The 19,666-nt window shown below is 38.5% G+C and overlaps 1 protein-coding gene across 2 annotated transcripts in view; it reads left to right on the forward strand.

Annotated features, from left to right (window-relative positions):
* The window catches only part of SHQ1 (SHQ1, H/ACA ribonucleoprotein assembly factor), a 123,887-nt gene that overhangs the window by 62,035 nt on the left and 42,186 nt on the right, over positions 1-19,666 (forward strand). For both annotated transcript variants that reach the window (XM_036267348.1, XM_036267349.1), the window contains exon 10: positions 18,756-18,876. In XM_036267348.1, coding sequence (XP_036123241.1) covers positions 18,756-18,876 — 121 coding nt within the window. The remainder of the gene's footprint in view (positions 1-18,755; positions 18,877-19,666) is intronic.

A 19,666-nucleotide genomic window follows, 5' to 3' on the forward strand; every position in this document is an offset into this window, starting at 1 on the left:
GGAATTGTGGGAAGAGGTGGAAGTGGTGTGTGTTGGGGCAGGGTCGTGGAGAGCCTGCAGTGGTTGGCCGACAGGCTCCGTCGGGTTCAGGGAGGGACTTGTGGAAAGTTGGTGGTGTGGTCTGTGAAATCCCATTCTGGCTGTAACACCACGGACAGAGTCATTGAGGCAATGAGACCAGGAGGGTATTGAGAAGCAAAGACCACTCTTCTCGCCTAAAGCCAAGTAGTGTGGGACAGGTAATAGGTCTGCGCTGGAGCATTAATGGTGTAGAGGGAGAAGGAGTACATGGGCAGATGCTTTGCAGGTTATAGGGAAGGGAGTCCCAGAGCCCTTGTCCTCCTTCCCTTATCATCTATAACGTGTTTACATGTTGGTTGTCTCATTTAATTCCCACAGCAGTTCTGAAGCATTTCAATTAACCCATGTGGAAACAGGTTCAAATTAACTACCAAACAGTAAGACATGACAACAAGAGCAAACAGATTCTTGGCTTAATACCATTTTTACTTTATAGTGAAATTAGCTAAGAACTGCACAAGATTATTTATACTTAGCTTTTTAATCTTTCCTTAGCCTTTTAGAATTTGGGACTAGAAAATTATTTGTTGTTGTTGTTGTTGTTAATCCTCGCCTGAGGATATTTTTTCTGTTGACTTTTTTAGAGACAGTGGAAGGGAGGGAGAGAGAGAAACATTGATGTGAGAGAGACACATCAATTGGCTGCCACCCACATGTGCCCTGATCAGGACTGGGGAATCAAACCTGCAACCCAGGTACATGCCCTTGACTGGGAATTGGACTGGAGACCCTTCGGTGTGCAGGCCATCACTCTAAACCCTGAGCCACACCAGCCAGGGCAGGACTAGAATATTAAGATCTTAATTTCAAAATCAAAATTGTTATGTAACCTTTTAATATAAACTAAACTTGCATGTAGATAGACATGTCTGATCAGTTTTACTAAGTTCTATTTACTGTATATTGATGAAAATGGAGAGAAGCATGATTCAGTTCTCCCAGCTGGCAAGCCATTCAGCTGTGAGCAAGCTCGCACTGTGATCCAGTGAGGGTGCTGCTTTCTTTCCTTCTACTATTACAAACTGGTAAGTATTTCAGATCACCAAAGGCTCTCATAAGTCTGGTCTCATTGGATTTATTTCCATTCATGAGACTTCTGAGGAATGTAGCTGTTTTTCTTCCTAAATATTTCTTCCTTCTGATTTCGTGCACAGTTTTTAGTTTTCTCAGTTCAAAACTAAGCTAATTCCAAAAAGCAAGTCAAACGTTTAATATTAAGTAATATCTATGGGGAAATGAAGAATAATAGTCTTAATTAAAGCAACAATAAAAATAATTTACTTTAAATTGCGCTACTGCCAGCCATTGAGCAACATGCTTATTCATAAGGTAGAATATTTTACATAAAATTACAGCCACAGTATTAGGAAGTTTTAGATATTTACAGATTTTTTTAAAATTCAGGCTTAGGTAGCTTTTTCCCATGCATGTTCAACTTCTTAACCTTTCTACTTTTGTACTTACTGTAAGATGGGCTTTTTTTAGTGTTCTACCTTGAACTATGATGCCTCACTCTTAACTGTCTAAAGAAATTGAAATTAGTCATGCTACCATTATGTAATTTTAATGACATCCAGCCATGTAATTATATATATTTTTCAACTACACTTTATATTCAGTATTATTTTGTCTTAGTTGAAGATGTACAGAATAGATAATCATATACTTTACAAAGTGTTTTCCCCAATATTTCCAGTACCCACCTGACACCATACATAATTATTACAATATTATTGACTATAATTCCCTATACTGTACTTTACATTCCCATGACTGTTTTGTAACTATCGATATGTACCTCTCAATTGTTTTAACTTTTTGACCCAGTTCCCCAACCCCCTCTCCTCTGGCAACCATCATTGTGTTCTCTGTATCTAGGAGTCTGTTTCTGTTTTGTTGGTTTGTTTATATTCTTCTTTAGATTCCACATATAAGTGAAATCACATGGTTTCTGTCTTTGACTTATATCCCTTAGTATAATACCTTCTAGGTTCATCCATGCTGTCCCAAATGGTCAGATTTCATTCTTTTTTTATGGCTGAGTAGTATTTCGTTATATATATATGCACCACAGCTTTATAATACACTCATCTATTAATGGGCTCTTGGGTTGCTTCCATATCTTGGCTTTTGTAAATAACACTGCAGTGAACACAGTAATGCATATATTCTCTTGAATTAGTGTTTTGGATTTGTTCAGATATATACCCAGAAGCAGAGTCACAGTTACATTTTTAATTTCTTGAGGACCCTCCATACTGTTTTCCACAGTGGCTGCACCAGTCTGCATCCTCACCAACAGTGCGTGAGGGTTCCCTTTTCTCCACATTCTCACCAGTACTTATTGATTTATTGATGATGACCATTTTAAAAGTTGTGAGGTGATATCTCATGGCTTTAATTTGCATTTATCTGATAATCAGTGAGGTTGAGCGTCTTTTCATATGTCTGTTGGCCATCTCTGTGTCCTCTTTGGAGGAGTGTCTGTTCAGGTCCTTTGCCTATTTTTAATTGGATTTTTGAGGTGGTGGGGGTATTGAGTTATATGAGTTTTTTATAAATTTTGGTTGTTGATTCCTTATCAGATGTACATTGGTGAATATCTTCTCCCCTTCAGCAAGTTATTTTTTGTTTTGTCGATGGTTTCCTTTGCTGTGCAAAAACTTTTTAGTTTGATGTAGTAACATTTGTTTGTTTGTTTCCCTTGCCCGAGGAGAAATATCAGAGCAATATTGCTAAAAGAAATGTCATAGATTTTAGTGCCTGTGTTTTCTTCTAGGAATTTTATGGTTTTGAGTTTTACGCATGGTATAAAAAGGGGTTCTAGTTTAATTTTATTAGCATGTATCTGTCCATTTTTCCAACACCATTTATTGTATATTCTTACTATTTTATCAATATTAATTGACCTGCCTTGACCAGTGTGGCTCAGTTGGTTGGGCATTGTCCTATGCATCTAAAGGTTGCCGATTTGATTCCAGATCAGTGCACATACGTGGGTTATAGATTTGATCCCAATCGGGGAGTGTAAGGAGGCAACCAATTGATATTTCTCTCTCTCTTTGTCTCTCCCTCCCCCCCCCCTCTCTCTCTCTCTCTCTCTCCCCCTCTAAGCATGTCCTTGGGTGAGGATTGAAAATATAAAATTTAAAAATTTTTTTTAAATTTATTAATTGACTACATAGGCTTAGGTTTCTTTCTGGACTCTCTATTCTGTTCCGCTGATCTATGTTTCTGTTTTTATGTTAATACCGTGTTGTTTTGATTACCGTGGCCTTGTAGTATAGTTTGATATCAGGCGTGATACATCTGACTTTGATCTTCTTTCTCAAGATTGCTGTGTCTATTTGGGGTCTTTTGTTGTTTCATATAAATTTTTGAATTATTTGTCCTAGTTCTGTGAAATATGCCATTGTTACTTTGATAGAAATTGCATTAGATCTATAGACTGCTTTGGATAGTATGGTCGTTATAATAATGTTAATTCTTCCAACCCATGAGCACAGTATATGATTCCACTTATTTGTATCTTCTTTAATTTCTTTCTTCAGTGTCTTATAGTTTCACAAGTACAGGTCTTTTACTTTGGTCAAATTTATTCCTAGGTGGTTGTTTTGTTTTGGTTTTGTTTGTTTGTTTTAATGCAATTGTAAATGGCAGTGTTTTCTTAATTTCTCTTTCTGATAATTTCTCTTTCTGATAATTAATTATTGGTGTATAAAAATGCCACTGATTTCTGAATATTAATTTTGTTTCCTGCTATCTTATTAAATTCATGTATCAATAATAGTAGTTTTTTGGGAGTCTTTATGGTCTCTGTATAGCATATCATGTCATCATCCAATCATGACAGTTTTACTTCTTCCTTTCTAATTTAAATGTTTTTTATTTCTTCTTCTTGTCTGATTGCTGTAGCTAGGACTTCCAGTGCTATGTTGAGTAAAAGTGGTGAAAGTGCACATCCCTGTCTTGTTCCTGATCTTAAGTGAAACTCTTTTTTAGTTTTTACGTGTTGGTTATGATGTCAGCTGTGGGTTTGTCATATATGGCCTTTAAGATGTTGGAGGTAGGATCACTCTATTCTCACTTTGCTGAGAGTTTTGATCATAAACGGGTGCTGGGTTGTATCAAAAGCTTTTTCTGCATTTATTGATAGGATCGCATGATTTTGATTCTTCATTTTGTTTATGTGGTGTATCTATCACCTTAATTGATATTTGGATAGTATGCCAGTGTTGCATACCAGTAATAAATCCCACTTGATTATGGTTATGATTTTTTGAAGGTATTGCTAAATTCAGTTTGCTAATATTTTGTTGAAGATTTTTGCACCTATGTTTATCAGGTATATTGGCTTGTAATTTTCTTTCTTTGTAGTGTCTTATCTGGTTTTGGAATTGGGATAATGTGGCCTCATAAAATGAGCTTGGGAATCTTTGCTCCACTTGAATTTTTTGCAATAGTTTGAAAAGGTCATTTATTAATTCTTCTTTGACCATTTGGTAAAATTCACCCGTGAAATTTTTCATTCCAGGATTTTACTTTTTTGGTTTGTTTGCTGGGAGCTTTTTGATTACTACTTCGATTTAGTTAATTGCAATCAGTATGTTCATATTTTCTGTTTCTTCTGTATTCAGTTTTGGAAGATAATATGTTTATAGGAATTTATTCGTTTCCTCCAGATTGTCCAGTTTGTTGGCATATAGTTCAAAATATTTTCTTGAAATTTTTGTATTTTTATGGTGTTAGTTGTTGCTTCTCTTTTATTGCTGATTTTATTTATTTCTGTCCTCTTTGTTTTTTTCTTGATGAGACTGGTTAAAGGTTTATCTTTTTGCTTTTTTTTTATTAATTAATTTTTGCTACAGATGTTTCTCCTTTTTCCCCCACTGACTCCCCCCACCCCCTCCCTCCCTGCCCTGTCCCCACCTTTGTTGTTCATGTCCATTGTTCATGCATACATGCATATAAGTACTGTGGTTTATCTCTCCCCCACACCCCCTCTACTGGGGATTGTCAGTCTGTACCCCACTTCCACGTCTCTGGGGCTACCCCATTCCTCAGACTGTTATCTTCATTATATTCCACAAATAAGTGACCATATGATACTTGTTTTTCTGTTTGGCTTGTTTCACTTAGGATGATACTTTCCAGGTCCCTCCATGTAGTCTCAAAGGATAAGAGATCTTTCTTTCTTACAGCTGCGTAGTACTCCATTGTGTATATGTACCACAGCTTTTCCATCCATTCATCTACTGATGGACACTTGGGCTGTTTCCAGATCTTAGCTATTGTAAATAGTGCTGCTACAAACACGGGGGTACATATATTCCTTCTGATTGGTGTTTCAGGCTTTTTAGGGTATATTCCTAGAAGTGGAATCAGTGCGTCAAATGGAAGTTCAATTTTTAATTTTTTGAGGTAACACCATATTGTTTTCCAAAGTGGCTGCACCAGTCTGCATTCCCACCAGCAGTGTACTAGAGACCCCTTTTCTCCACACCCTCGCCAACACTTCCTATTTGATGATTTGTTGATGGCGGCCATTCTGACAGGTGTGAGGTGATACCTCATTGTTGTTTGCATTTGAATCTCTCTGATGATTAGTGATGTTGAACATTTCTTCATATGTCTCTTAGCCATTTGTATGTCCTGTTTGGAGAGGTGTCTATTTAGTTCCTCTGCCCATTTTTTAATTGGGTTCTTTGTCTTCCTTTTGTGCAGTTGTATGAGCACTCTATATATCGTGGAATTAACCCCTTATCTGATATATCATTGGCAATTATGCTCTCTCATACAGTGGGTAGCCTTTCCGTTTTGATGATTGTATCTTTCGCTGTGCAGAAGCTTTTGAGTTTGATGTAGTCCCATGTGTTCATTTTCTCCTTTGTTTCTATTGCTTTAGGTGATGTATCAGTGAAAATTCTGCTGCGTATGATGTCTGAAATTTTGTTGCCTACAGTCTCTTCTAGGATTTTTATGGATTCATGAGTCACATTTAAGTGTTTTATCCATTTTCAGTTTATTCTTGTGTAGGGTGTAAGTTAATGGTCTAGTTTCATTTTTCTGCAAGTAGCTGTCCAATTTTCCCAGCACCATTTATTAAAGCGGCTGTCTTTACTCCAGTGTATGCTCTTGCCACCTTTGTCAAACATTAATTGAGCATATTGCCTTGGGTCCATTTCAGGGTTCTCTGTTCTGTTCCACTGGTCTATATGCCTGTTCCTGTGCCAGTACCACGCTGTTTTGATTACAGTGGCTTTGTAGTATAACCTGAAATCTGGTAATGTGATCCCTCGAACTTTGTTCTTTTTCAAGATTGCTGTGACTATTCAAAGTCTTTTTTGGTTCCATATAAGCTTTTGAAGTACTTGTTCTAGTTCTGTGAAGTATGACGTTGGTATTTTGATGGGGATTGCATTGAATCTATAGATTCTTTTGGGTAATATGGACATTTGAATGATGTTAATTCTTCCAATGCATGAACAGGGTATGTGCTTCCACTTTTTTGTATCTTCCCCTATTTCTTTTTTCAATGTCCTGTAGTTTTCTGCAAATAGGTCCTTTATTTCTTTGGTTAAGTTTTTTCCTAGGTATCTTAATTTTTTTGCCGCGATGGTAAATGGGATTGTTTTTTTAGTTTCTCTTTCTGTGAGTTCATCATTGGTGTATAAAAATGCCATTGATTTCTTGATGTTAATTTTGTATCCTGCTACTTTTCCAAATACATTTATTAAGTCTAGTAAATTTTTGATGGAGTCTTTGGGGTTTTCTACGTATAGTATCGTGTCATCTGCAAATAATGACAGTTACACTTCCTCCTTTCCAGTTTGGATCCCTTTTATTGTTAATTCCTGTCTGATTGCTGTGGCTGAGACTTCCAGTACTATGTTAAATACGGGTGGCAAAAGTGGGCATCCTTGCCTTGTTCCTGTTCTTAAGGAAAATGCTTTTAGTTTTTCCCCATTGAGTATGATGTTGGCTGTACGTCTTTCATATATGGACTTTATCATGTCTAGATATTATCATGTCTAGATATGATCCCTCTAATCCCACATTACTGAGCGTTTTTATCAGAAATGGATGCTGAATTTTGTCGAAGGCTTTTTCAGCATCTATTGATATGAGCATGTGGTTTTTATTCTTCATTTTATTATGTGGTGTAACACGTTTATTGATTTGCGAATATTGATATATTTTGGTGCTTCTATATTGGGTGCTTATATGTTTATCAATGTTATATCTTCCTGTTGGATAGATACTTTCAATATTATGTAGTAGTCTTCTTTGTCACTAGTTATGGCCTTCATTTTGAAGTCTATTTTATCAGATATGAGTATTGCTACCCCAGCTTTTTTTTCCTTTTCGTTTGCTTGGAAGATTTTTTTCCATCCCTTCACTTTCAACCTATATGAGTCTTTTGTTGTGAGTTGGGTCTCTTGTAAACAACATATAGATGAGTCATGTTTTCTTATCCAATCAGCTACTCTGTGTCTTTTTATGGGAGCATTCAATCTATTTACATTTAAGGTGATTATAGATATGTACTTATTTATTGCCATTTTTGTTTAGTGTGGTTATATTTTTCTTCCTATTTCTCCTGCTAATTACAGCAGTCCTTTTAACATTTCTTGCAGTGTTGTTTTTGTGCTAATGTATTCCCTTAACCTTTTTGTGTCTGAGAAGATCTTTATTTGACCTTCTATTTTGAATGATAGCCTTGCTGGGTAGAGTAGTCTTGGATTCAGATCCTTGTTTTTCATGACCTTGATTACCTCAAGCCATTTCCTTCTGGCCTGTAGTGTTTCTGTTGAGAAGTCAGCTGAGAGCATTATGGAGTTTCCTTTGTAGGTAACCTGTTGCTTCTTTCTTGCTGCTTTTAGGATTCTCTCTATGTGTTGAATTTTTGGCACTTTTATTACTTATGTGTCTTGGTGTGGGCCTGTTTGTGTTCTTCTTACTTGGGGCTCCCTGTGCTTCTTGAACTTGAATGCCTTCTTCCTTCACCAAATTAGGGAAGTTTTCTGTCACTATTTCTTCGAATACATTCTCTAACCCTTGCTCATTTTCTTCTTCTTCAGGGACTCCTATGATGCGAATAGTATTTCGTTTTCAGTTGTCCCACAGTTCTCTTAAACTGTCTTCCTGTTTTTTAATCGTTTTTTTCCTTTTGGTTTTCTGATTGGTTGATTTTTTTCTACCCTGTCTTGTAATTCACTGATCTGGTCCCAGCTTTCTCTACTCTGCTTTTTAGACCTTCTAAAGTGTTTTTCATTTCTGATATGTCATTTTTTATCTCTTCTTGGTGGTTTTTAATTTCCAGTTGGCTTATTTTCAGCATCTCTATGTCCTTACTCATGCTTTTGAGCTTCCTCAAGATCATGGCTCTGAATTCTAGTTTTGTTAACTTGCTTAACTGCACTTCATTTATCTCATCTTCGGTAGAGGTCTCTTGTTCTTTCATTTTGCTTTTGTTTCTGTTTTCCACCATTCTGGCTATTACAGTGGGCTTTGGATTCTGCCAAATTTTCCCTGTGGGTGTTGGTGTTCTGCTGTTTGTGGTTCCCTCTCCTGGGTTTGGATGAGGCAGGGAGGACCCACTTTAAACACCACTGTCATGTCTTAACTTTGCTGGTCAGAGTTGCTAGCCCAGGGAATGATAGTTATCCTCTAGCATTTTTGCCTGGAGGCTATTAGTAGTGGTCACCTGATGAACCTTGGTTTCTGAGTTGACTGAAAAACTCCCTCAGGTGCTCAGTGTAAGAGGTTTTACAACGGTGGGGCAGCTGCTGGTTATTAATGGGCCTCAATTAGCATTTCAATTGCCACTGAGTGGGGTTGAATCTCCGAGGGAGGGCCACTGCCTCTCCCCAGGGCCCTGGGAAGGAGTAAGATGACCACAGTCCTGCGTGGCTGCACTCAGCAAAAGCTCTGAGCACCCTCTAAATCCCGAGTGTCTCCACAGCATTGCCGTCCAGTCTGCCCTCCCTCTGCCGGAGCTTAAGGTGAGTGGCTGCTGCCAATTTAGCCTCTGTCCGGGCTCTGCACCATGGAGCCGCCTTGGACTTTAACCCAAGGGCGCTGCTCCCAGCTATGGATGGCTGCTTTAGCAGCTCCCAGCTGAGGGCACAGCTTCCAGCTGAGGCCACTGGTCCCAGCCGAGGGCGGAGCACCCAGTTGAGGCCACAAGTCCCGGCCCAGGCCGCTGTAGACCGTGGGCTCCCAGCCCCCCCTTTATCCTTGCAAACCTACCTGGATTGAGTCAGTGTCCCTGGTTATGTGGTCCTCCAGGCTGCCTTTTGGATGCCCCTTCCTGGCAATTTGTCTTTATTTCTGTTGTAATTCCAGTTTGGCTCTGGGAGATGGTCTGTTTATCTTCCATTAACTCCACCGCCATTTTTTTTCTCCAAAGGTTTATCTTTTTGAAAAACCAGCTCCTACTTTCATTGATCTTTTGTATTGTTTTATTAAACTCTATTTGTTTATTTCTGCTCTGTTCTTTATTATTTCTCTCTGTCTACTCACTTTGGTCTTGTTTGTTCTTTTCTAGTTCTTTTAGGTGTAAAGTTAGATTGTTTGAGATTTTTTTCTTTTGCCTCTGAGGTTGGCTTGTATTGCTATGACTTTCCTTCTTAGGACTGCTTTCACTGTGTCCCCTAGAGTTGGAATTGTTGTATGTTCATTTTTATTTGTTTTAAGATAACTTTTGACTTCTTTCTTGACCTCATTGCTAACTCATTTATTGTTTAGAAACATGTTTTTAGCTTCCATGTGTTTGTGTGTTTTCTAGTTTTTTTCTTACAATTGATTTCTAGTTTTATACCTCTATGGTTGGAGATAATGCTTGACATAATTTTAGTCTCCTTAAATTTATTGAGATTTGTTTTATGTCCTAACAAAAATGTCTGCCCTATAAAGTATTCTGTGTGCATTTGAAAATAATGTATATTCTATTGCTTTGAACTGGAAATATCAAGTCAACCCATCTGGTTTGGTGTGTCATTTAAGACTGCTGTATATCCTTATTGATTTTCTGTTTGGAAGATCTATCCATTGATGTCAATGAGGTGTTAAAATCGCCTACTATGACTGTATTACTACCCCTCCTTTATGTGGTCCTATGTTGGGTCATATATGTTTCCAAGAGTTATTTATATCCACTTGGTGAAATGATCCCTTTTTCATTATGTAATGTCCTTTATTGTCTCTTATTCTGGACTTCGTTTTAAAGGCTATTTGTCTGGTATAAGTATTGCTACTCCAGCTTTTTGTTTGTTTCTATTTGCATGAACTATCTTTTTTTTTTTGTATAAATCTTTCATTCTTGGGTGTGTCTCTTCTAGACAGAATATGTATGGGGCTTGTTATCTATTCCAGTCACACTATGTCTTTTGATTAGAGCATTTAATCCATTTACTTTCTACGTATTTTATAATTACAAATTTATTGTCATGTTATTCTTTATAACTATATATTCCTTTTTCTTCCATTCTTCTTAAAGAAGTCTCTGTAACATTTCTTATAATATTTGTTTGGTAGTAGTGAAGTCTTTTAGCTTTTTCTTGTCTGGGAATCTCTTTATTTCTCCTTCAATTTTAAATATCAGTGCTGTATAGAGTAGTCTTGAGTGTAGGTTTTTACTTTTCATCACTTTGAATATTTTGTGCCAATCCCTTTTGGCCTGAAATGTTTCAGTGGAGAAACAACTGACAGTCTTATGGGAGCTCCTTGTAGGCAATTTATTGTCTTTCTCTTGCTACTTTTAAGCTTCTCTTTTTTTCTTTAAATTTTGCCATTTTAATTATGATGTGTCTTGGTGTGGTCCTCTGTGGGTTCATCTTGATTGAAACTCTGTGCTTTCTGGACCTATATCTATTTCCTTTACCAGGTTAGGGAATTTTTCACTCATTAATTTTTCAAATCGGTTCTCAATCCTTTGCTCTCTCTCTCTTCTGGTACCCTTGTAATTCAGATGGTGTTACTTTTGGTGTTGTCCCAGAGGTCCCTTAGATTGTCCTCATTAAAAAAACACCTTTTCTTTCTTTTGTTTCCTTCCTTCCTCCCTCCCTCCCTTCCTTTCTTCCTTCCTTCCTTCCTCTGCTCTGATTGAGTGTTTACTGCTACCTTGTCTTCTAAATCACTGATTCAGTTCTCTGTTTTATCTAATCGGCTGTTGATTCCTTATGGTGTATTCCTCATTTCAGATATTGTATTCTTCATTTCTGTCTGGTTCTTTTTTATGCTTGCTATCTCTTTGTTGGAGATCTTACCAAGTTCCTTGAGTATCCTCATAACCATTGTTTTGAACTCTGTATCTTGTAGATTACTTTGCCTACAAAGTAAGGCAAAGTAAGGGGGGGCTCTTTTTTTTTTTTAGTTTGGGGCTTTGTCTCCCTATTTTTGCTGCCTCTCTGCATTTGTTTTCATGTATTTGGTAGATCTGCTATGTCTCCTAGCCTTGGTGTGGTAGCCTTATGTAGTAGGTGATTTATGTGGCTCAGTGGTGCAGTCTCCCTGATCCCCTGAGCTGGGTGCTTTTGTGTGCATGATGTTGGTCCTCCTGTTGTAGTTGAGTCCTGATAGCTGTTAGCCTGTTCATGGATGGGGTTGACCCTCTGCTCTGACCACAGCATACAGGGTCGGCTGCCTGGTGATCTCCATTTGCAGGTGCCACATGTGGAGCTAATTGGCCTATGCTATGATGTGGACTAGATTCTGCTACCTAGTGTCTTGGTTCTGGGGCCTCTTGGTAGGGACTCTGGTGCAGGTCAATGTCAGATGCTGTCTGTGACCATTCTGCGATACCTCTTTGGAGCTACAAAGTGATCCACTGTTTGTGGCTACCGCTGCTGGGCCTGAACATTCATGGGAGGACCTAAGCTGCACACCAAGGCCCGCTTCCACCAGCACTGAGCTGGGGACAGATCAGCTAAAGTGCCCAAGGCACCCCAAGATGTGCCTTTGTCTGCCAGCTGCCTATTGACTCAGTCACTGAAAGAACTTCTGGTCGTATGCAAATTGCATGAGGTAGGTTCGCAGGGTGTCACCTAGTAGGAGCAAGTAGTATTTACTAGATCAATAAATAGTCAAACTTGGCACTAGTGCTGGGTCCAAGGCCACTCAGCAAAGGTCTCAGGGTACACCAAGACCAGCTGCCATCCACCTGGTGCCTGTGGACCATTGTAGTCAGGTGGGGTCTCAGTTAGACATGTATTTCTAAACTAATTCAACGACTGTTTTTAAAGGTGACTTTAGGAGGAGGATAGAGTTAATGTCAAGACTGTTCTTTCTAACCAGGAAATCTAGCAGGGATTGTTAGAGCAGAAAAGGCAAAAGACAACCTTGGATTTAATTCTTCATGTGAACTTCTGATGGTATAGGTAATGTAAGACAGTTGGCTCCCCTGCATTCTTTTCTTGTCAGGGAATAGATAAGATGTATACTTACCATTTGTCATCATACAATAACTGAAGTCTTTAGATCGCAAAGGTGTTACAACTGGTACATGTTAACTGAGCAGTTGGCCAGCTGTTATTAAACATAGGCTCTGTGTACTCCAGACTACGTCCACAACCATCCTCTGCTGAATGGGATCATGGAGTTTGCTGGACGGACATCGTTTTAGACAGGGGAAGATCATTGAAAAGCATTGAAAAGCCGTGTTCTTTCTCATCAAGGAGTTTGCCACACACATTGACACATACTGACACAGTATCTGTTGCATAGTGGCATACTTATTTTCAATCGTGACTTTTGCTTCCTGGCTGAGTTTCAAATCTTTTAACCTCAGTTTGCTCATTTATGAAATAAGCAAGAAAGTACCTAACTTAGTAGGATTAAATGATGCAATGTAGAAGGTACTTGGTATAGAGCAAGTGGGTAACTACTAACTACCATAGTAGATGAGGATGTTGTGTCAGGAATTAGGAAGGCGCCTAAACCAGTTGAGGGAGAGTTGGAATCAGTTCATACAGGAAGTAATGTCCAATTTGAGACTTAATGGTAAATGAAGGTTGGATTTGGGACTATGCATTCCAGGCAAAGGAAACAATTAGAGTATGTATTTGCTTTGTGTTAATCTTGTTTATGGCTATGCAGGTAATATATGTAATTTTAATAAAATAATTTTAAAATTGATTTAAGACTATAAATTTGTGCTCAAAATAATAACTATTACTTCAAGTGTGTGTGTTCTTACTATAACTCAGAAATGTAAGAACTTAAATTGTATCTGAGAAATTTGAGGATAAAAAAATTAAATAGCCCTGGCCCATTTGGCTCAAGGGTTAAAGCGTCGGCCCACAAACCGAAGGGTCGTGGGTTTGATTCCAATCAAGGGCATGTACTTGGGTTGCAGGTTCGATCCCCTGCCTCAGATGGGGTCATGTGGGAGGCAAATAAACAATGTGTCTCTCTCACATCCATCTTTTTCTCTCTCCCTAGCCCTCTCCCTCCTTCTCCCTCCCTTCCACTCTCTCTAAAAATCAATGCAAAAATATCCTTGAGTGAGGATTAAAAATATATAAATAAATAAATAAATAAATAAATAAATAAATAAATAAAATTAAAGGGACTAAGAAGCTTTCATAAAGTGAAATTAACATGTGTTTGTGTTGTTAGGGTCTTGCTTTATGCTACTTCCTAACAGGACCAGGTATTGACACAAATTACTGCACTTTCTTTTTCTTAATTTTGATTAATTTGACATAACTCTTCTGTTATTCCGTTTTATGGTATATTGATCAATAAAAATTAATGTTAAAAATAATTCATAAATGATTTCTTCTCGTACAGTGGTCTCATCAAAATCCCAGAATTCTAACCACGTATCTACTAAATTATGCATTTTAAAATGATAGCAGTGTTTTTTCTTTTTTCTTTTCTTTGCTTTTATTTTGAGATGATTTTACAAATAAAGACCAAGCGGTGCTTTTCTTTAGTTATTTTGAATAACCACTGTTTTTATTTTACTCTTTGGCTTCATGTCTTGTGTAGTTCAAAACTTGAAAGGGGAGCATTGGATGCCCAGCCAGTCAGACACGTAGCAACTGTAATGTATCAGTAGTTGAAAAGAAATCTAGCCCTGACTGTATAGAGTTAGCAGTTCATATTATTTTACCTATGCTGACTTTTAGCCAGGAAAAACATTTACTGTTCTGATGATCTCCTAGCATTGAGAGCCATTTCGTAAGGTCCTTCAACCATGATCTGGTCTGTCAGTGATAGATTATTGCCAAACCTGGTCTGCTAATAGGAAAATTTCAAATAGCCAATGGATTTTAATTTAGAACAGCTCAATCTTGTCTCTGTTTCAAGCTGTATTAATCTGAGATGCCACATCTGTCCAGAATAGGAAAGCACATGTTCTCAGTTTACCTTTCCTTTATTTAAAAGGAAGCTGGAGAGTGAGTAGCCAGAGAATGTGTTCAGTGCCGTCTACTGTCCACCTGCTTGTTACCACCCTCCATGCTTTCTTCATGTTGTCATTATGCTTCGCTGCTATTAGAGAACCATTTTCCCTGAGGTAAATATGCATGACACTTGTCATTTGCACACCAGGATACTAGCCTTAACGAATTTCACTAGTTTTACACTCTTGTTAAGAGATCTTGAACCCAGAAGCCTTTCTGCCATGGACAGGGTTAGTTTAAGCAAGTACATCATCGATCCTAACTCTCTGGAGATTGAACATCCTAGAGAGGCACTTCATTGCTGCAGTGGAAAGAGTTACCGTGGTTCTGTTGCAAGGTGCCTTTTTCCTACACATGTGCAGTGTCTTTGAGTAGAAATAATTCTCTTGGATTTAAGCCTGAGCAGTTTTTATGCCCATATGATGTGTGATGAGCACAGGACTAGATACAGCCCCACAGGAGCCAGGTGCTTTGAGTCCCCAGAGATTCTGGCTACTGGCCATGAGACAGCCTGGAGGAGGCCAGTGTTTTCCCATGCTGATAACTCTTAGATAAGTTGTTGACAACCCGAGAGAAAGAATAGTCACTACCAAAGAGACTTAAAAAGAGCTGTGTGATTCTTGTGTCTCTTGGTTGTGTTCCTTAGTCATCTGTGGTGATTTAGTGGGAACAAGAGGTCTAATGTGACCTTGGGGAAACATACACATTGTTGAGGGGAGGACAGTTTTAATGTACTTTTTGTTCTAGATTGGCAACTGCCAGTAGCCTAGTTATCTTTTTTGTTGTTTATCCTCACCAGAAGGTATTCTTCCCATCCCTTGCCCGTAGATTTTTTTTTTTTTTTAGAGAGAGTGGAGGGGTGGGGAAAGAGAGAGAGAGAAACACATTGATTGGTTGCCTCCTGCACGCGTCCCCGCTGGGGCCAGAGATCAAACCTGGTACGCACCCATGACAAGGAATCAAACCCGCAACCCTTTGGTGCACATGCCAACATTCTAACCACTGAACGACACTTGCGAGGGCCTGCTTATTTTTTGCCTTATTTGTCACACAATGTACTGTGAAAATAATCTGAATAAGACTTACAATGAAAACACAGGATTTGAAGAGTGTAGAACTTTTCTTTTCAAAACTACTTTCCATGCCCGGCCAGTGTGGCTCAGTGGATTGAGCGTCGTCAGAGGTCCGGTTTAATTCCCCGTCAGGGCACATGCTAGAGTTGCAGGCTTGATCCCCAGTGAGCGGCATGCAGGAGGCAGCCGATCAGTCAGTCTCTCTCACATTGATGTTTCTCTCCTTCTCCCTTAAAAAAAAATCAATTAAAACATATTTTTAAAAAATAAACTTTAAGTTGGTAGTTATAGAAATAAACACCTCCTGTACACCACCCGCCAAATGAGAGAGAGAGAGCTATGTTGGCATATGCTTGCCCTGGTATTTTCTTCTGTATGACAATTAAAACTGTTCAAAAAATTCTTACAGTTTAGATAGTTCTCCTTTGATTTTTTTCTGTTTGGCAACTGCTAATTTGGTTTCATTGCTTTTGTGAGTTTTGATTGGGCAGTAAGTCCTCACTTAACGTCATCAATAGGTTCTATAACTTTAAGTGAGAGATACACAAGAAAACCAATTTTATCATTGGCCAACGTATATAAACAAGAGTTAAGTTCCTACAAAGTTATAATGAAATGAAGTTGAACAAAAGGAAGTTATTTGAGAACCTGCTGTATTTCCTCCTCCTGTCATTAAATTCTGCCTTCAATATTACCTACTTTGTCATTAAAGTTAGCCTGTAGTGGTGTGGGGAGGGGGCACACTTATCATTTGACTTAGTTGCTCTGGGCCACTTTGATAAGCTGGAACTCTGACCTTGACTTAACTAAATGTAGTTTTAGGCTTTCTAAGTACAGTCATGTGCCTAATAATTACACTTCAAGGACAGACGGAGGTACCATAAGGTTATAATGGAGCTGGAACATTCCTATAGCCTAGTGATAGTGAACCCTGGTACCGTCCTCGCGCAGCGCACTGCTCGCGAGTTTGTGGTGCTGCTGCTGTGGACAGTGGACTGCGCTGCCAGGCAGGTGGAAGCGTGGTGCATACAGTTATGTAGTACAGGGCGTGGTGCTGCTGACACTAATAAATGATGACACTGTTACTGGCTTATGTATCTACTCTACTTTTTATTGTTATTTTAGAGTGTACTCGTTAAAAAAACATTTGCTGTAAAACAGTATGCCTTGTTAAGCTGGCAGCAGCTACTCAGGATTGCATCATTTTCTCTCGTGCGTGATTTAATCTCGGGTTGTTTAGTGCAGTTACATGCTGCACAGGCTTGTAGCCCAGGAGCAGCGCCAGGTAGCCTGGGCCTGTCGTGGGCCAGACCATCCAGGCCAGTGTAAGTGCGTCTGTGATGTTTGCTGAGCAGCCCAGTCCCCTCACCATGCACTTCTCAGAATGTGTGCCTATTAAGCAGCACATGACTATTTCTCTTAACCAACTGAGCAGTGAAGTTTTTATTGGCATTCTTCCCAGCTGCATATGAGGAAGCCACATAAATAGTTAAAATTTTTGAGAAAGGCATGGTCGCTGCTTTGAGCTTCCTATCTACTTAACTCTTGAATAATAAAAATGCTGTGGCATAGACTGAATGGCAAGAACATGGGTAGCAGAGCACAGTGGCTGGACTCTGGAGTCAGCAGGGTCAGAACTTGTATCCCGAGCCCTTCACGGTGGCACTGTGAATATCTTGCTGTTGTGGGCCTCAGGTTCTGCTTCTGTGAAATGAGCAAGTGAGGCTATGGCGAGGATCAGCTGAGTTTCCTTTACACTTTTTTCCTTTTCAGGGGTTAGTAAATAGCTGTGATAACTAGGAAGTCAGCCCAAAGACCCTGGACAAGTCAACAGAGCCTTGAAAGCATGTGCGGGGGGTGGGGGTGGGGGGCTTGTGAAAGCAGTGCATAAAGAATGTGTGTCAGGACTACAAGGGGAGAGTCTGTAATATGAGGGAGGAGGAAGAAGAGTTCATAATGGAGGTATGAGCTAATGAGATCATTGAGCACAGGAGAAAGGGCAGCTGTATGGAGCATTCTGAGGAAAAATCATCAGGACTTGATGTGTGAGGCTGTGGGATGAACAAACTGAATGGGTTTAAGTGGGCAGTTAGTATGTCATTCATTCACTCATTCTTAAAGTACTGAAATCGAAAGTCTGCTGCTGCAAGGTTCTCTTCTGGGTATTTGGGATTCGCTACTAAATAAAACAAGCCCCTGCTCTTGAAGTTGACTGTCTAATGGTAACAGTGTTTGAAATTAGCAACAGCGTTTGGGCATCCTGAGGTGTCAGTTAGCTTGTGACCCTTTTGTGGGCTCTAAAAATCAGGTGGGAAGCATTGATGGCAGCCCAGCTAGTGTCTTCATGAGATCAGTGCACTGTGTTTTTATGTTTTAGGGCCATGAAGATAAGTGTGTAACAGTTAAACTGAAAATTCTGTATTTTACAGGTCAAAGGAAGGAACAGTACTCTAAATTTAGTAATTTGTCTGATAGTTAATAAATTTCAGAGACTGTCATAAAGTTTGGAACACCTAGGAAATTGTGAAAGGTTTTTTTTATAGGCTTTGGTTGGGATTAAATTAGGTCCATTTAACAACCAGGTTGAAGTAATTAGAGTGAACAAGACTGTAGTACTTGATGGCTTTTTTCCAAGTGGTTTGTGGCCTTGTTTTTGAAGTAGTACTATGATATTTTAGTTTTTAGTCTAACTTTTCTTCAGTTCTTTAAGGTGAAAAAATTTAAGTTAGTACTAGATAATTCCTTGACCAAAAAAATGTTGACATAAGGAGTAAAGAAGGTGAAAACCAAAATGTAATTTCCAGTGGTATTTTAAAAGTTTGAATTAGACAAACATTATTTAATTAAAGTTACAATGCATGTAAATATTCATTTAATTTGGATTGGTTTTTGTTTAATGTACCTACTTGTGTTTCATAGTATATATATTTTATTTTTTTGGTAACCACAGTTAATTAGCTATCAAAATAGATTACAAGGCTTACTTATAATTTTTAAGGAAAAAATAAGATTTGGACCTAATAGTACTGATATAATTTTATGCAATAAAGGAATATTAAAATTATTCTAAAAAACAATTAAAACTCTGAACTGCTATAAATATATTACCTCTTAGTGTCTAAATTTCTTAGTTAAAAAAAAATAACAGATGTATTTTCTTAAGGATGATTTTTTTTTTAATTTCCTTTAGGTAAAAGTGCAGTTTTAAAGTGTCTACTGGATATTCACAGAATTTTTCAGGAAACTGACCCAGCTTACATTCTGAACGATCTTTACATCTCAGACTACTGCGTGTGGATTCAGAAAGCCAAGTAAGTCCTGAGTTATGTGCAAATGTTGCATGTTCCCCTTCCTGGAATACCTCCTTACTCTGGAGGAAGACAGTGAAATGACCTGGAGAGAACTTGAATGAAAAAGAGGCCCTGTTTCGCTACCAAACACTGTAAGAGGTAACTGGATCAACATGGGTAGCTTAGTGAATTTGCTTAGGGAGGAAGTATAGATGTTGAAAAGTTAATGTTACTAAAAAAAAAAAAAAAATGGTACTGCCTGGAAAATAAATGTTAAAATGGGCAGTATGCATATTTAGTGCTATGCTATTGATTATACAATATGAAATTTCAAGACTAGGTATTTGAACCTATTGCTGGTTTACTTACAGTGCAATGTGAGTGTGCGTGCTTGTGTAAGCATCTCTGGACGCAAACTTACTCAGTCTGAGCAAGGAGCTATACATTCATTGGACAACCACGAGCTTTTGGAGCCCTTTATTCAGAGTGTAAAGATTCGATCTTTAGAGCCTAATAACATGGTGCTCGATCACACACATCTAAGGGTCTGAACACTCGCAAGTGGGTGCTTGCACTTGGTATGTAAACTTTAATAAGGGTTTTCCATTGCCTCAAAGAACTATATTGAGTTTTAAAATGCATGGAATTTTCATCTGTGAAGGGTTCTATAGACCTGACTCTTATCACACATGCCCACAGTGTCCATTTCAGTATTGAGGAGCTATTGAGAACACAAAGAGAGCTCTTGATCGGAATGATTCTTAGAAAACGATGTGTTGTAGAAAATGATGACACAATATCATTTGTGACT

Source organism: Molossus molossus, unplaced genomic scaffold, assembly GCF_014108415.1.
Source record: "Molossus molossus isolate mMolMol1 unplaced genomic scaffold, mMolMol1.p scaffold_m16_p_18, whole genome shotgun sequence".
NCBI lineage: Eukaryota > Metazoa > Chordata > Mammalia > Chiroptera > Molossidae > Molossus > Molossus molossus.